Here is a 16311-nt window from a genome sequence, read left to right as displayed (position 1 = left end):
CATCATATCTCCAGAAAAATTATAAAATTTGGTATGTATGTCGAAGCCCAATTAGTGACGAAAAAAACAATATATAATTTCCCTAGTTTCATGGAGGTTTTCCTACCAAAAAACATTTTTAAAGTGAATGAGTACAAAATGCTTAAAAAACGTCTGGCACTGGGGGGAACTGAAATGACGAATTCGGCTGGCACTTAAAGGGTTAAACAAGAGATGGGAATATGAATAGTTAAGGGGCCTACTTAGAAAAATAAGTAATACAAAATTATAATAATAATAAAATTGTAGCCTCACAGAGCAATATTTTTTGGCCCCCATTTGAAATCTGTATAGAGGCAGAAGAGAAAGGCAAATTATTCAAAAAAATTAATTAGAAAGACCAATTGCAAAGTTGCTAGGAATAGGCCATTTTATAACATACTAAAGGTTAACTTAAAAGTGAACCACCCCTTTAGATGTGTTTATGTTAGTTTTATAGCAAGAAAGGCAGTGGGTACTGACTCCCCATTATATACAGTGAGACGCAGTCCGTATTTACAAACCCAGCACATTATATACAGGGAGATGCAGTGGGTACTGATGGCAGATATTCAGGCCCTGGCACTATAACACTGGCACTGATACACAACATTGGCCCCACTGTAACTTACTATAAATGAACAAAACAATGACAAAAAAAAAAAAAAATAGTAAGTGCAAAAAACAACAACACATATATAAACACACAATGAGCTTTTTCAGAGGGAAAGAGTTAACTTACCCTCCATGTGTTAGGGTAGGGGATAGATTATAAATTATTATAGATGTCAGGTCAGGCAAAAAACAATTTAATGTCAGCTAGTGATTCTTTAGAACTGTATAGTGCCTGTGTATAGTACCTGTGTATAGTGCCTGTGTATAGTGCCTGTGTATAGTACCTGTGTATAGTACCTGGGTATAGTGCCTGGGTATAGTGTCTGGGTATAGTGCCTGGGTATAGTACCTGGGTATAGTACCTGGGTATAGTGCCTGGGTATAGCGCCTGTGTATAGCGCCTGGGTATAGTACCTGTGTATAGTGCCTGGGTATAGTACCTGTGTATAGTGCCTGTGTATAGTGCCTGGGTATAGTGCCTGTGTATAGTGCCTGGGTATAGTACCTGTGTATAGTGCCTGTGTATAGTGCCTGGGTATAGTGCCTGTGTATAGTACCTGGGTATAGTACCTGTGTATAGTGCCTGTGTATAGTGCCTGGGTATAGTGCCTGTGTATAGTGCCTGGGTATAGTACCTGGGTATAGTACCTGTGTATAGTGCCTGGGTATAGTACCTGGGTATATAGTACCTGTGTATAGTGTCTGGGTATAGTACCTGTGTATAGTGCCTGTGTATAGTGCCTGTGTATAGTGCCTGTGTATAGTGCCTGTGTATAGTGCCTGGGTATAGTACCTGTGTATAGTGCCTGTGTATATAGTACCTGTGTATAGTGCCTGGGTATAGTACCTGTGTATAGTACCTGTGTATAGTACCTGTGTATAGTACCTGTGTATAGTGCCTGTGTATAGTGCCTGGGTATAGTACCTGTGTATAGTACCTGTGTATAGTGCCTGGGTATAGTGCCTGTGTATAGTACCTGTGTATAGTACCTGTGTATAGTACCTGTGTATAGTGCCTGGGTATAGTACCTGTGTATAGTGCCTGTGTATAGTGCCTGGGTATAGTACCTGTGTATAGTGCCTGTGTATAGTGCCTGTGTATAGTGCCTGGGTATAGTACCTGGGTATAGTGCCTGTGTATAGTGCCTGGGTATAGTGCCTGGGTATAGTACCTGGGTATAGTACCTGTGTATAGTGCCTGTGTATAGTACCTGTGTATAGTACCTGTGTATAGTACCTGTGTATAGTGCCTGGGTATAGTGCCTGTGTATAGTACCTGTGTATAGTACCTGTGGGATGAAAACTGCAGCAAAAGTTGAGAGTTGGTTCTTAGGTAAAGTTACAGCTGCAGATTGTTCTTTTCAGTCTTTATTTCGGTTTCCAGTTTGCAAAATCTCCCGATCCCTGTGTGCATCTGTGCTCTGATTGGTCAATTTTACTGTCTGTCAAGGAAGCTGTGCTCTGATTGGAGAATCCACAAGAAGAAAGATCCAATTGGAGCACAGCAAAAACGGGCTTGAGAGGAAAGTGCAGAAACGGAGTAAGGTTTTTGTTTTTTTGCTACTTTTCCAGGGGGGGGCAAGTGCCCCCTCTTGCCCCCTTCTGTGGACGCCCATGCCTGTGTATAGTGCCTGGGTATAGTACCTGGGTATAGTGCCTGTGTATAGTGCCTGGGTATAGTACCTGTGTATAGTGCCTGGGTATAGTACCTGGGTATAGTGCCTGTGTATAGTGCCTGGGTATAGTACCTGTGTATAGTGCCTGTGTATAGTACCTGTGGGATTAAAACTGCAGCAAAAGTTCAAAGTTGGTTCTTGGGTAAAGTTTACAGCTGCAGATTCTTCTTTTTTTTGTCTTCAATTCAAATTGCAAAATCTCCCAATCCCTGTCTGCATCTGCGCCTTGATTGGTCAATTTTACTGCCTGTCAAGAAAGCTGTGCTCTGATTATAGAATCCACAAGAAGAAAGAGCCAATCAGAGCATAGCTGATTTCTGCAGAACCCGGGGAAGATTTGCAGGACAGTGCAGCAAGGGAGCCAGGTTTTAAGATGCCAAAGCAGGTTTGGGGAGGCTTAGCCTCCCCAAGCCTTACTGAAAATCCGCCTATGCTCAGTATTTAGACATAACTTGTTTACAACAGACTCACAAATATTGCCATATCTCCATCCCCCAAAATGTCAGTTCAGAAGATAATTGTGGCTTTTTCTAACCAAAACACATTCTCAATTCTGTCCTTCTACAAATGACTTGTATTACACTTTCCAAAGCAAGAGTTTGCTGAGCAGACTGGGGTTTCCATACACAGCCTATTTATTATAGTGAGAGCCCAAACTCTGAGCTCAGTGTCATTCACTTTGGGAAGGAACATAGTGTTTGTGCAGAGGTTCCCCTGTACATATCATGTTGTTCTGCCTATACACCTACTGGCACAGTTTGGCCTCTCCCCGTGTGTAATGCACACAAACCCCCATGCAACTGCTTCATAAACACTTTGAGAGATGTTGTTTGTCTGTTATGTAGTTATATATAAAAGCAAAAAAAAAAAAAAAAAGCCCCAGTGCTAAAGCTAGTAATATTCTGTACCTTACCCATAGGGGAGGGTGTAAGGGGCATATACAGTCACTGTATTACATACAGAGAATCCTTTCCAATGGGAAAATATATTCCCAGATGGGCTGTTGGGTAATAGCAAAGTGACTAAAACTTTTGTCACAGCTTCTCCCTATGTTTCCAACCTTTGTAACTTATATTTGTTACACAGCTCAGTGTTTGGAATCATCATTTGGAAGGAGAAGTCACACAATAAGGATTCAGCTAAAGTTTCGCCCCAAGCTCAAAGTGCCAGAGCAGGACTGGAGTTTTTTAGAGAGCAGCCAGACAGGACTGTGATTGGTTGGCCTGTATGCATGTTTAATAGTGACTAGAGCAAGCCGGCAGGGGAGAAAAGAATATTGTGAGTCGATCCCTAAGCTCAGGACACTGACATCAGCCAAGAGCAGACTGAGCATGTGCAGTAGTTGGGCAAAAGATGGAGAGCTACTGTGGGCATCTTCAGGGGCATGGGGCTTTATTTCTATAGAGTGTTACTGGCTTTGGGCTGGTACAGGGGCTCAAAACACATAGCTAAACATTTCTAGCCATATTCTTTTTTTAGACTTTAGTTGTCTTTTAAGTCCCGCTCTGGTACTTTGAGCTTGGGGCGAGACTTTAGCTGAATCCTTATTGTGTGTCTTTTCTTTCCACCTTGTTAGAAAGGATGGAAACATTGACAGAACTTAGAAAAACTGAATTCAGTGTTTATGAAGCAGTTGCATGGGGGTTTGTGTGCATTACACACGGGGAGAGGCCAAACTGTGCCAGTAGGTGTATAGGCAGAACAACATGATATGTACAGGGGAACCTCTGCACTAACACTATGTTCCTTCCCAAAGTGACTGACACTCAGTTCAGAGTTTGTGCTCTCACTATAATAAATAGGCTGTGTGTGTGTAAGTTATTTGTAGAATGATTGTATCCAGAAGCTCTTTTTTTGTTTAGAAAGTACAATAGTTTTCTGCTAGACCCAATGTGTATAATAGGGCAGCACTAGTTTATATGTACCTGTACCCATGATGCACCTGTGTCTCTGTGCCAATGGAATAATTTGGCCAGTATCATTTATGGATTAATCTTTAGATTCCCCCTAGTTCTCTATAGAGGTTGAAGAAAAAATTATATACACAAGAGAATTGACCAATCAGAATGCTAATTAGGTTCCCAGCACTATATCAGCCATTTTGATATTATCTTACATATAGAGATAATTATGTCATTTTTCCCATCATTATATGGCACAGGAATCAGACATGGGGATAAAGGGACAGACTTGTTCAGTGCTGGGAAACTGTGCTTATTGCTCCCAACTCCAATTGCAGGAACAGAGAACAGGGAGCCGGATTTACTCACATCAGCTGGGATTCTCATTGGGGGAGTATTTTGCATATTTATGCAGCCACTGGCTCTGGAGAGCTGGGAAATGTTTCATTAAACAATGCAAAAACACTAAACCCCACATTACATTACATGGCAACACAGGAACCAGTGCAGCCTGCATATTATGGTTCTTATTATTAATCAGCTTCTATGGAAGATATTACCTGATGTGCTGTTTTGATAATTTACTATGTTCCCCAAGCTCCGCCTCTCAACAGCAGCCCAGAGCAAACTGAGCATGTGCAGAAGCCAAATCTTATAAAAGATGGTCTAACAAAGTAACAACATGGCAACAATATTGCACAATAAATCTTTCCCCCAAATCCCCATTAAAATGCAAGAAATCCCCCAATGAGAATCCCAGCTGATGTGAGTAAATCCGGCTCCCTGTTCTCTGTTCCTGCAATTGGAGTTGGGAGCAATAAGCACAGTTTCCCAGCATTTGCAGGAAAGAATCCACTATGCGACCATTGATTGATCGATCCTAGCCTTTCTTCTATAAAGGAAGGAGTCAGGCTAGGATCGATCAATCGATCATTGCATAGTGGATGCTTCCCCTGCATCGCCGTATCACCTTATTTCAAATGACCGGAAGCCAAGTTTTAGCAGGTATTTTCTAATAAAGCATTCAAAGTAATAAATGGTGTGCAGGATAGGGCAATTATTGGAGCAGGGTAGAATAGATTTTTTTACTTACTTTTCCTTTAAAAGGAGTAATTACAAGTCACCAAAAAGGAATCTCCCTGTGAATATTCTATCAAAGAGGGAGGGGCCCTAAGGGTATAAAAGGAAGGAAGGGATGGGCATTGTCCCCTTTGGTCAACAGAAACATCTAAGGAAGCAATTGGGAGCCCGAGGTACTGGGCTCAGAATAAAAGCAGTAGCACCCTGGGTGGGGAAGCTGCCAGGTTTAGGCAGGAGAGGGGTAATTTGTGGGGTGAGAGTAGGGGTGCCGCCTGGCTGGTATTTTACTGACCTAGCTGGTAAAAATGATGCTTGATGCCAATGTTATTAATAGAGAAAAATGTATAGGAAGGCCGGTATTTTTTCCCAGAAAAGTTGGCAACCTTAGATGAGATGCAGAGAGAACAGCTAGTATGGGCAGCCTGTGCCCCACCCAGGAGTGAGAAGGGGTTAGTACCCCAGCAGGTACCCCACAAGTTAGGGCCCAAGTGGATAGTGCAGGGTATGGGAAGGACCCTATTGTGCTTAAAGCCTAATTCCTAAGAAGGTGTTCAGAGGGACCCAGTAGAAAGCACCTGGCAAAGCTGGTACCGTTGGGTTAATTCCTGTATAAGGGGGTATGAGACCCTGCTTAAGGGAAAGGTACTGGAGGCTGAAGGTAGGGTTGCCACCTGTCTGGTTTGATCCAGCAACCTGTTTTTTAAAAGGGCTTTCTGGGTCAAAACCTTCTGCCCAGTTTTCAACATTCTGGAAACTGGGTAGAAATCCTCCGATCCTCCCCCTACATCATCATACACAGCCCTGTGTACACATTTATAACCCCAGCTGAAGGTGGAAAGGGGCAAATGGACAGAAGGAAGGGCAACACAAGTAAATACTTGAGACTAGCTGTAGTCGGTGATGTGTATTTAACCAGTTTGAATGCAATTTGCCATCTATACACCGTGGATATTGAGGCGCCTCTGTTTGAAGAATGTGCCCTGTGTGACTGTGGATCCTTGTACAAAAGTTTTAAAAAATTGTTACGTGTGATACAACTCTGGCACCCTCGCATTTAGTGGGAAACCTTGGGTAAATGGGGCAACTTTTATTTATGTAGGTACAGTTGTAGCCCACCCTTGGGTGAGACTAATATATATGGGTAACCCCAGCATGCTCAGTGACACCCCAATGACTGACCACAATAATGGTAACAATAAGATCCCTTTGCTTTAGTATGTGTAACAAACAATCAGCAGGGATCTGACTATAACTGAAAATATTAAAGCAATATATATATAATACTATACCAAAGAACAATAACACAATTTAAATTGCTGTTATAGAGTATGCAGCAAATATTAAACTATAATATGTGCTAAATCCTTTAGCTTATTCCCCTGTCACAGTCCCAGATGATTTGTGCACATTGGGGCCCTTATTGAGTTTAAGTTATTGGCCAATGACACTGTTCCTTTCATTTGCCGGTTAGCAGTATAACTCTGACGACTTAGTGAGGAAACACTTTCCTTCCAGGTGAGAAGTCACTCGGCAGAGAGTATAGTTCAGCAACAGATGGGTTAATAATACACAGTTCCCCAATAGTGAGTAGTGCTGCAGGTTACTCACAGTCTGTGCCTAAATCACTGTATCACCTTTAGTAGCAGAGCTCAGATGGGACGCAGGCAGCTCTGTAATCCCCTGGGCCTCTGAGCAGCCTGTCAGCCTGGGGCTTTCCTACCAACAGCGGCAGCTTCCCCTGCTCCCTTTCTGGCTGGCACTGATAGCTCTGTTACAGGTGCGAGTCCCAAGCTGGGAGAGCAGCGTAAGCGTATACCTGTAGCAGCTTCTCCTGGGCCAGGATCCCTGCAGGCCTCTCTCCCCTCTGGCAGCTCTTCCACTCAAAGCAGGTACAGCAGGCAGTCAGCAGCCAGTCGGCAGTCAGCAATTTCTCCTCAGCATACCCTTTTCTCCGATTTTTATAGTCCAGAAATCTGGTCCTCACACCATTTTGTGCCTTTTCTTATCAAGCCAGGTCCTCAGCACTGAGGCATGCTGGGATATGTAGTCCTGGAAACTGTTTATGCAAACTATATACAGTATAAGGAGTTGCAAGTTTGCTGTGAGCACTTGTTCATGTTTCTCGGTTTAGTTAGGGGTGTTACACAGTTAATGTAAGTTGTGTCAGAGTGTGGGGGGCCTGTCAGTAATGCTGGGATGGGGCTCCATTGTGGGAACAGACAGGTTCTCCTTTACATTAACATTGGAGGGATTTTTGGCTTCTTCAGCTCTCAAGTCCTACTCCTCATATACAGTGCCCTAGTATTCAGAGGCGTAACAAAAACCACAAAAAAAATCTTCGGCGGGGCCCGGTTCACAGCCACCCTATGGTCCGGGGTCCCTGTCCCCTCCCCCCGACTGTGGGCTCTGCTTCTCCCATACCCCTGCTAGTATTTTTGAGACAAAACTGGGATTTATTCTCCTCAAAAGCCAAAACCTGGGATAGTCAATTAAATTAGTATCGCTATGGATCAAAACTATACAAGGTGCAAACTATACCCTCTAGTGGCCAAAGAGGGAAACACCTACATAATATAAATCTGACACGATACCAAAGTTAGAAAATAATCACTTTATTACAATCCGTTAAAATAAACCCCATGTACAAAGCCTAACACGTTTTATGCTTACCCAGCATGTAATCATAGGCTCACAGACAAAATGGTAATTTACACACACATATATATATATATACTGTATATACATGGTATAAATCACACTCTAATTGATTAAACCAATCAGTATACAATCAGGTTGGGATTTATAGCTATTAATATGAAGCTGTATCCATACTATACAACCAGTGGAACTATTACAGTCTCTCATGTCTGGGTATAATCTCCGTGAGAGAAACCAGTCGGATGTTCTAAATGGGGAATTCACTTTCACAAATAGTTCCCCTCACATTTTATTTCACTTGATTTCATATTTTTACTGTTTGTTTTTTTCAAATATATTTAAAAATGAGTTTCCCTCTTTGCCTGTGTTGGTTTGTTCCTTTCCATTCCCCTGTTATTTGGAACTGTTACCGGAGAAGTCTTAAAGGGTAAGTAAACCTACAGTAATTAAAAATGCATGTAAAATTGATCATTTGCCTTTCAGAGAGAACTGAATCAGGTGTTTCTCAGGATCAGATCAGGGAAAGGGACCCTGTTGGGATATGATTATACGGCACAGCTAAGCCTCCTGTTACATAGAGAAGACTGACGCTTGCCATATACATATTGGCCTGTAGGTGGCCCAAACGTTGGCCTCACTGACAGGGTTCTATGTTCATCATTTAACCCATAGGGCCATGGTCTTCCCTCAAGTAACCTGCATACCCCCCACATGAACTAATGTTGGCTGGGGGGGGGAGACAATATTATCAAACAAGCAGATCTGCACACATTTGCCCAGAAAAAAACTGCAAATAAATAAATGTATTGGACACAGTAATAAGGCAATAATGTTGTGGTGTTTAATTGTTCCTCTAACTCTGTACAATACACTGCATGCCACTATCCCCCATATGTAATTAATCCAGCAGCAGCAGAACATAACATTACTTTATAGCAGGTAAATTGATCCAGAACTGGGAAATGACTTGGGATTTCCATTGAAGCCAGAGATCTCATCATCTCTCAGGTACCTGCCCTGCGCTCTAGTGTCATGTGTGGCCCTTCCCTGTCTTCCATAGGGAACCGGGATCTCCAGTGACCAGCAAGCAGCAGCTTTATTAGTTATATTCAGCATATTATTATTAATACCATGTGTATAATATAAAGCGCTATATTCAGCAGCACTGTATGGGCAATGTATGAGGCAAACCTACTGACTACATACTAATACTGACCTATGAAAGGGGTAAAGAGGCCCTGCCCTGTTCTGCCCCCAATAAGGATTAATTATATCTTAGTTGCGATCAAGTACAGGTACTGTTTTATTATTACAGAGAAAAGGGAATCATTTAACCATGAAATAAACCCAATAGGACTGTTCTGCCCCCAATAAGGGGTAATTATATCTTAGTTGGGATCAAGTACAGGTACTGTTTTATTATTACAGAGAAAAGGGAATCATTTAACCATGAAATAAACCCAATAGGGCTGTTCTGCCCCCAATAAGGGGTAATTATATCTTAGCTGGGATCAAGTACAGGTACTGTTTTATTATTACAGAGAAAAGGGAATCATTTAACCATTAAATAAACCCAATAAGGCTGTTCTGCCCCAATAAGGGGTAATTATATCTTAGTTGGGATCAAGTACAGGTACTGTTTTATTATTACAGAGAAAAGGGAATCATTTAACCATTAAATAAACCCAATAGGGCTGTTCTGCCCCCAATAAGGGGTAATTATATCTTAGTTGGGATCAAGTACAGGTACTGTTTTATTATTACAGAGAAAAGGGAATCATTTAACCATGAAATAAACCCAATAGGGCTGTTCTGCCCCCAATAAGGGGTAATTATATCTTAGCTGGGATCAAGTACAGGTACTGTTTTATTATTACAGAGAAAAGGGAATCATTTAACCATTAAATAAACCCAATAGGGCTGTTCTGCCCCCAATAAGGATTAATTATATCTTAGTTGCGATCAAGTACAGGTACTGTTTTATTATTACAGAGAAAAGGGAATCATTTAACCATTAAATAAACCCAATAGGGCTGTTTTGCCCCCAATAAGGGGTAATTATATCTTAGTTGGGATCAAGTACAGGTACTGTTTTATTATTACAGAGAAAAGGGAATCATTTAACCATGAAATAAACCCAATAGGGCTGTTCTGCCCCCAATAAGGGGTAATTATATCTTAGCTGGGATCAAGTACAGGTACTGTTTTATTATTACAGAGAAAAGGGAATCATTTAACCATGAAATAAACCCAATAGGGCTGTTCTGCCCCAATAAGGGGTAATTATATCTTAGTTGGGATCAAGCACAGGTACTGTTTTATTATTACAGAGAAAAGGGAATCATTTAACCATTAAATAAACCCAATAGGGCTGTTCTGCCCCAATAAGGGGTAATTATATCTTAGTTGGGATCAAGTACAGGTACTGTTTTATTATTACAGAGAAAAGGGAATCATTTAACCATTAAATAAACCCAATAGGTCTGTTCTGCCCCCAATAAGGGGTAATTATATCTTAGTTGGGATCAAGTACAGGTACTGTTTTATTATTACAGAAAAAAGGGAATCATTTAACCATGAAATAAACCCAATAGGGCTGTTCTGCCCCAATAAGGGGTAATTATATCTTAGTTGGGATCAAGTACAGGTATTGTTTTATTATTACAGAGAAAAAGGGAATCATTTTTAAAAATAGAATTATTTTTGCATATAAGGTTTCTAGATAAGGGATCCCCTACCTGTGCCAGTTATGTAAATTCCAACAACTAATAGTATAATGGATTAGAGAAGTGAGATAAAACCTGAATAAAGAAGGGCAGGGTGCTCAGGTGGCGTAACTATAAAACATACTCTGCGATTAAGGGGGGCCCAGGGAAAAGGGGGGCTGGGGCGGTGGGGCTGCTTCCTCTCTCTATAAATGTAAGTTTTTCCTCTCTGCTGGACAGTAGTAGGGTGGCTGGGGAGGGAAGACTCAGGCAGGCAGAAGATGCTGATGTGGGGGCCGGGTATGGAACTCTGGCAAGATTGTTTGTGGGGGGGCCCAGTACACACTAGTTATGCCAGTGAGTGTGAGCAACTAGTCTGAGCTCTAAACTCCCAAAGGCCATAGCAGGCAGCAGATGTGCTGTTCCTCTGCTCATTACATGAATAAAGCTATTGATGGAGGGTGAAGGTTTTATTATGCAGAAATATTACCAAATGTATTTTTAGCCTAATAATCAGCAGGAAGCTAATGGGTTGGTAGCTCAGAGCTTTGTGTTTTCCATGCGCTCAGCTCAATGGTCGGCCTCCCCTTGTTGCGCTCATTTGGATCTGTTCTGCTGATGGATTTGTGGCTGAAAAACAAAAGAAATACAGTAATGTACAAACCTAAATGTACAAACACTAAGGTGCAAAATTTGTATAACTAAGTAATGCTAATACAGGTATGGGATCTATTATCCATAATGCTTTTAGACTGCTTTAGATGATTTTATTCTCCCACTGTCTAACGCTGTCCCACTGCGCCCCCTAGTTTTTCTATAGAAGTTGTCAAAAAACGTCATTATAGATGCAAGATAATTCACCAATGAGCATTCTACTGAGCAACCATCTCATTACAAGTGCAAGAGAAGTGACCAATGAGAATGCTGATTCCCAGCACTGTGTCAGGCCCCTTGCTGGTACCTTATATATAGAGATAATGATGGCATTTTTCCCGTCATTATATGGCCCAGGAATCAGACATGGGGATAAAGGGACAGACTTGTTCAGTGCTGGGAAACTGTGCTTATTGCTCCCAACTCCAATTGCAGGAACAGAGAACAGGGAGCCGGATTTACTCACATCAGCTGGGATTCTCATTGGGGGATTTCTTGCATTTTAATGCAGCCGGTGGCCCTGGGGATTTAGGGAGACATTTTGGAAAAGTTTTATTGTGCAATATTGCTTTAAGAATACAACCCTGATGTTGCTGGACTACAGCTCCCAGCATGCCTCAATTGTCATTATATGTTACATTATTCTGGGATTTGTAGTCCAGCAACAGCTGAGTAACGTTTGGTTGAGCAGCGCTGTGCTGCAGGGTTTACATCCCCTTTAAGTCTTGACATGCTGAGAAATGTATTTCCATACAATTCCTATTCATAGGATAGAAAAATATAAAATATGCCCAATGTGTTTTACCTTGATTTCTTCATACACGGCTGTGTCTCTTGTCTGTAGGGCAGTGTAGAGACTCTCAGTGGCCTGGGGATTCTGCAGAAACATATTGACTACATTATAGGTTTTGATCCCTAATAATTTAGAAGTTAACAGTTAAACAATACAGATTCAGGATATTCCTAATACATAACACCCTCTATCCTGTAGCCCATTAGTTCCACACATAAAGGCCAGGTCTCCCAGCTACAGGCAAATGCATGATAAAGAGGCTACACTAGATGGTGTGGCTAAAATAATAACTCAGTAACAAATTAAATCTCGAGAAAAATTTCAATAAATTGATAAGGAACCAGTAATGACAAAAAAGCGACCCACGACAGACCCCAACTGTCCCACTGCCAACCCAGTGTATTTATATACCCACGTCTGATCTGCCCATCTTACCAATGGGGCAGGCATGAGAAGGCAGAAGTGGGCCATAATGGCACCATGGGTGGGGTGAGGGCACCCAACCTGCAGGGGATGTGTTCTTCTGGCCCAGACCCACCTGCCCCTTATCATCAGGGAGATCTGGATTCCACACATCTAATGTATATTCTGTATATTTACTGTATGTGTCAGTAACTGTCTATAAGCATTTCCTCTCTTTAACATACATGTTAAACCCATATTCATACTTGGGATGAAATAATATCATATCTCCCCAGTTTATTTTACCTCGATCATATAATACACGGCCGTGTCTCTTGTCTGTAGGGCAGTGTAGGGACTCTCAGTGGGCTGGGATTTCTGTAAAAATACATCAACAAAATACAGGTATAAGGAACATTATCCAGAATGCTCACAGACCTGGGGTTTCCCTAATAAGGGTTCTTTCCATAATTTAGATCTCCATACCTTAAAGCTGTTGGCCCTGGGGAGCTGGGGCTCTCATACACATGCACATAATGAGCAAGCTGGGGCAATAAGTATGATTTGCATGTTAGTGTCACAACATGGCCGCCCACACTTAAGGATTCTGCTAAAGTCTCACCCCAAGCTCAAAGTGCCAGAGCAGGAGTTAAGTTTTTTAGGGAGCAGCCAGACAGGACTGTGATTGGTTGGCTTCTATGCATGTTCAATAGGGAACAGGCAGTGACTAGAGCAAGCTGGCAGGGGAAAGAAGAATATTGTGAGTCGATCCCTAAGCTCAGGTCACTGACATCAGCCAAGAGCAGACTGAGCATGTGCAGTAGTTGGGCAAAAGATGGAGAGCTACTGTGGGCATCTTCAGGGGCATGGGGCTTTATTTCTATAGAGCGTTGGTGACATTGGGCTGGTACAAGAAACACATAGCTAAACATTTCTATCCATATTCTTTTTTAGGGTTTACTGTCCCTTTAATCAGACACATGTAGCTGTTATGTTCTCACCTGAATATCAGTCTCCGCTCCCCAGACTCCTGACTCTCCCCCTTTCTGTGACTTTCTGGGTCTGTTTGGGGAGAAAAGTGACCCACGACAGACCCCAACTGTCCCACTACCAACCCAGTGTATTTATATACCCACGTCTGATCTGCCCATCTTACCAATGGGGCAGGCATGAGAAGGCAGAAGTGGGCCATAATGGCACCATGGGTGGGGTGAGGGCACCCAACCTGCTAAGGATGTGTTCAGGCCCGGATTTGTGGTGAGGCCACAAAGGCCCGGGCCTAGGGCGGCAGAAATTTATGGGCGGCATGCCGCCCCGCCGCAACAAAATTGTGACGTTTTGCTCCCATACGGAGCAATGGGGACTTCTCCGCACTGCTCCGTATGGGAGTTTAAATGCCCGCGCATGCGCGATTGCTTAGGCGCAGCACGGGGGAGGTGGGTTTGTTTGCACATGCGCGGGGCGCGAATGGGGGGCGACCTAGGGGCACCCGGGTTTGAAATCCCGGCGCTGGATGTGTTTTTCTGGCCCGGACCCACCTGCCCCTTATCATCAGGGAGATCTGGATTCCACCCATCTAATGTATGTTCTGTATATTTACTGTATGTGTCAGTAACTGTCTATAAGCATTTCTTCTCTTTAGCATCCCTGTTATCATAGGCGGAGGGTGACTTTTTTGTTTGGGGAGGCTAAATATGGGCCCGTACACAGACTGACCTACAGCTAATGTGAGACTTAGTGGATTCGCTGCTGGTGTAAAAAATTAACCTCCCAACTACCTCTTGCCATTCCCACTGACTCCCAGGGATACTGTGCAAAAGTGCGGGTGGGGGTGCTTTTTTTAACCCTAAAATGCTTAGTATGTAAAAGCATTCATTTTATACATTTGTGTTTGTGATCAGTTAGCTTCAAGGGGTAGTTCACCTTTAAATTAACTTTGAATATGATGTAGACATTGATATCCTGAGACAAGTTGCAATTGGTCCTCTTTTATTTTTAATGGTTTTTCGGTTATTTAGCTTATTGTTCAGCAGCTCTCCATTTGGTATTTCAGCAGCTATCTGGTTGCTAGGGTCTTATATACCAGGTAGTGGTTTAAACAAGAGATGGGAATATGAATAGTTAAGGGGCCTGCATGGAAAAGTAAAACTGTAGCCTCACAGAGCAATACTTTTTGGTCAGCGACCCTCATTTGAAAGCTGGAAAGAGGCAGAAGCGAAAGGCAAATTATTCAAAAACTATAATTAACTTGGAAGACCAATTGCAAAGTTGCTAGGAATAGGCCATTTTATAACATACTACAAGTTAACTTAAAAGTGAACTTCCCCTTTAGATGGGTTTAAGTTAGCTTTATAGAGAGAGAGGCAGCAGGTACTGACATCCCATGCACGTTATATACAGTGAGACGCAGTCTCTATATACAAAACCAGCACATTACCGTATTTTTCGCCATATAAGACGCTCCGGAATATAAGACACCCAATTTTAAAGGAGGAAAATCTAGAAAAAAAAGATTCTGAACCAAATTAATTGAGTAACCTGAAGCTCTTGAATCACCATCTATATTTCCCCCAAAATAAATCAGTTCTAAATCACCAACAGCTTAAGATCGTACACTAAACTCCCCTCCCAATGCAGTCCCCATGCTCCTCACATACAATGTGTGTAAACTATATACTACTACTATATACTCACATATAGGTGCCACAACAAGTTCCCCGTGCTCCTTATTTTCCCCTAAGTGTGAAGCCGTGCGCCCGTCCATCCACGGGGGGTGTGTGTTCTTGGGTGCTGTAGTATATAGTTGCGAGCGCGCCGGACTGACAGGCGCCTACAGTCCCCGGAGCGTGCTGCCATATTGACTCACATATAGGTGCCCTGTTCCCCGTGCTCCTCATATTCCCCAGAGCGAAGCCGTGCGCATGTGCGCCTGTGCACCCGCCGGCGGGTACATGGGCGCGCGTGCGCACGGCTTCGCTCTGGGGAATATGAGGAGCACGGGGAACAGGGCACCTATATGTGAGTCAATATTTGTTGTATTTGTCATATAAGACGCACCAACTTTTCTCCCCCAGTTTTGGGGAAGAAAAAGTGCGTCTTATACGGCGAAAAATACGATATATGCAGTGAGACGCAGTCTTTATATACAAAACCAGCACATTATATGCAGTGAGACGCAGTCTTTATATACAAAACCAGCACATTATATGCCATGAGGAGCAGTGGGCACTGATGGCAGATATTCAGGCCCTGGCACTATAACACTGGCACTGATACACAACATTGGCCCCACTGTAACTAACTAGAAATGAAAAAAGCAATGACAAAAGTAAAAGAAATATAGAAAGTGCAAATAACAAATATATAAAAGCACAATGAGCTTTGTCAGGGGGAAAAAGTTAACTTACCCTCCATCTGTTAGGGTAGGGGATAGGGATATTATAGATGTCAGGTGACAAAAAACAATTTAATTTCAGCTAGTGGGTCAGTCTTTAGAACATATAAAGTATAGTACTTGTGTACAGTACGTGTGTATAGTGCCTGTGTATAGTGCCTGTGTATAGTACCTGTGTATAGTACCTGTGTATAGTACCTGTGTATAGTGCCTGTGTATAGTGACTGGGTACAGTGCCTCTGTATAGTACCTGTGTATAGTGCCTGGGTATAGTGCCTGTGTATAGTACCTGTGTATAGTGCCTGTGTACAGTGCCTGTGTATAGTACCTGTGTATAGTGCCTGTGTATAGTGCCTGTGTATAGTGCCTGTGTATAGTGCCTGTGTATAGTGCCTGTGTATAGTGCCTGGGTATA

General features: G+C 42.5%; 1 protein-coding gene across 4 annotated transcripts in view; it reads right to left on the bottom strand.

The window, feature by feature from the left end:
- Positions 1-10619: 10619 nt before the first annotated feature.
- LOC116412109 (B-cell receptor CD22-like) overlaps positions 10620-16311 on the bottom strand; it is a 69881-nt gene continuing 64189 nt past the window's right edge. For 3 of the 4 annotated variants that reach the window (XM_031905668.1, XM_031905666.1, XM_031905667.1), the window contains 3 exons: positions 12809-12880; positions 12113-12184; positions 10620-11283 (listed from right to left, as the gene is read on the bottom strand). In XM_031905668.1, coding sequence (XP_031761528.1) covers positions 11251-11283; positions 12113-12184; positions 12809-12880 — 177 coding nt within the window. In that variant the 3' untranslated portion in view covers positions 10620-11250. The remainder of the gene's footprint in view (positions 11284-12112; positions 12185-12808; positions 12881-16311) is intronic. The other variant, XM_031905670.1, reaches the window with a different exon arrangement.

This window comes from Xenopus tropicalis, chromosome 7 (genome assembly GCF_000004195.4).
Source record: "Xenopus tropicalis strain Nigerian chromosome 7, UCB_Xtro_10.0, whole genome shotgun sequence".
Taxonomy (NCBI): Eukaryota; Metazoa; Chordata; class Amphibia; order Anura; family Pipidae; genus Xenopus; species Xenopus tropicalis.
This window is presented reverse-complemented; position numbering and strand designations above follow the sequence as displayed.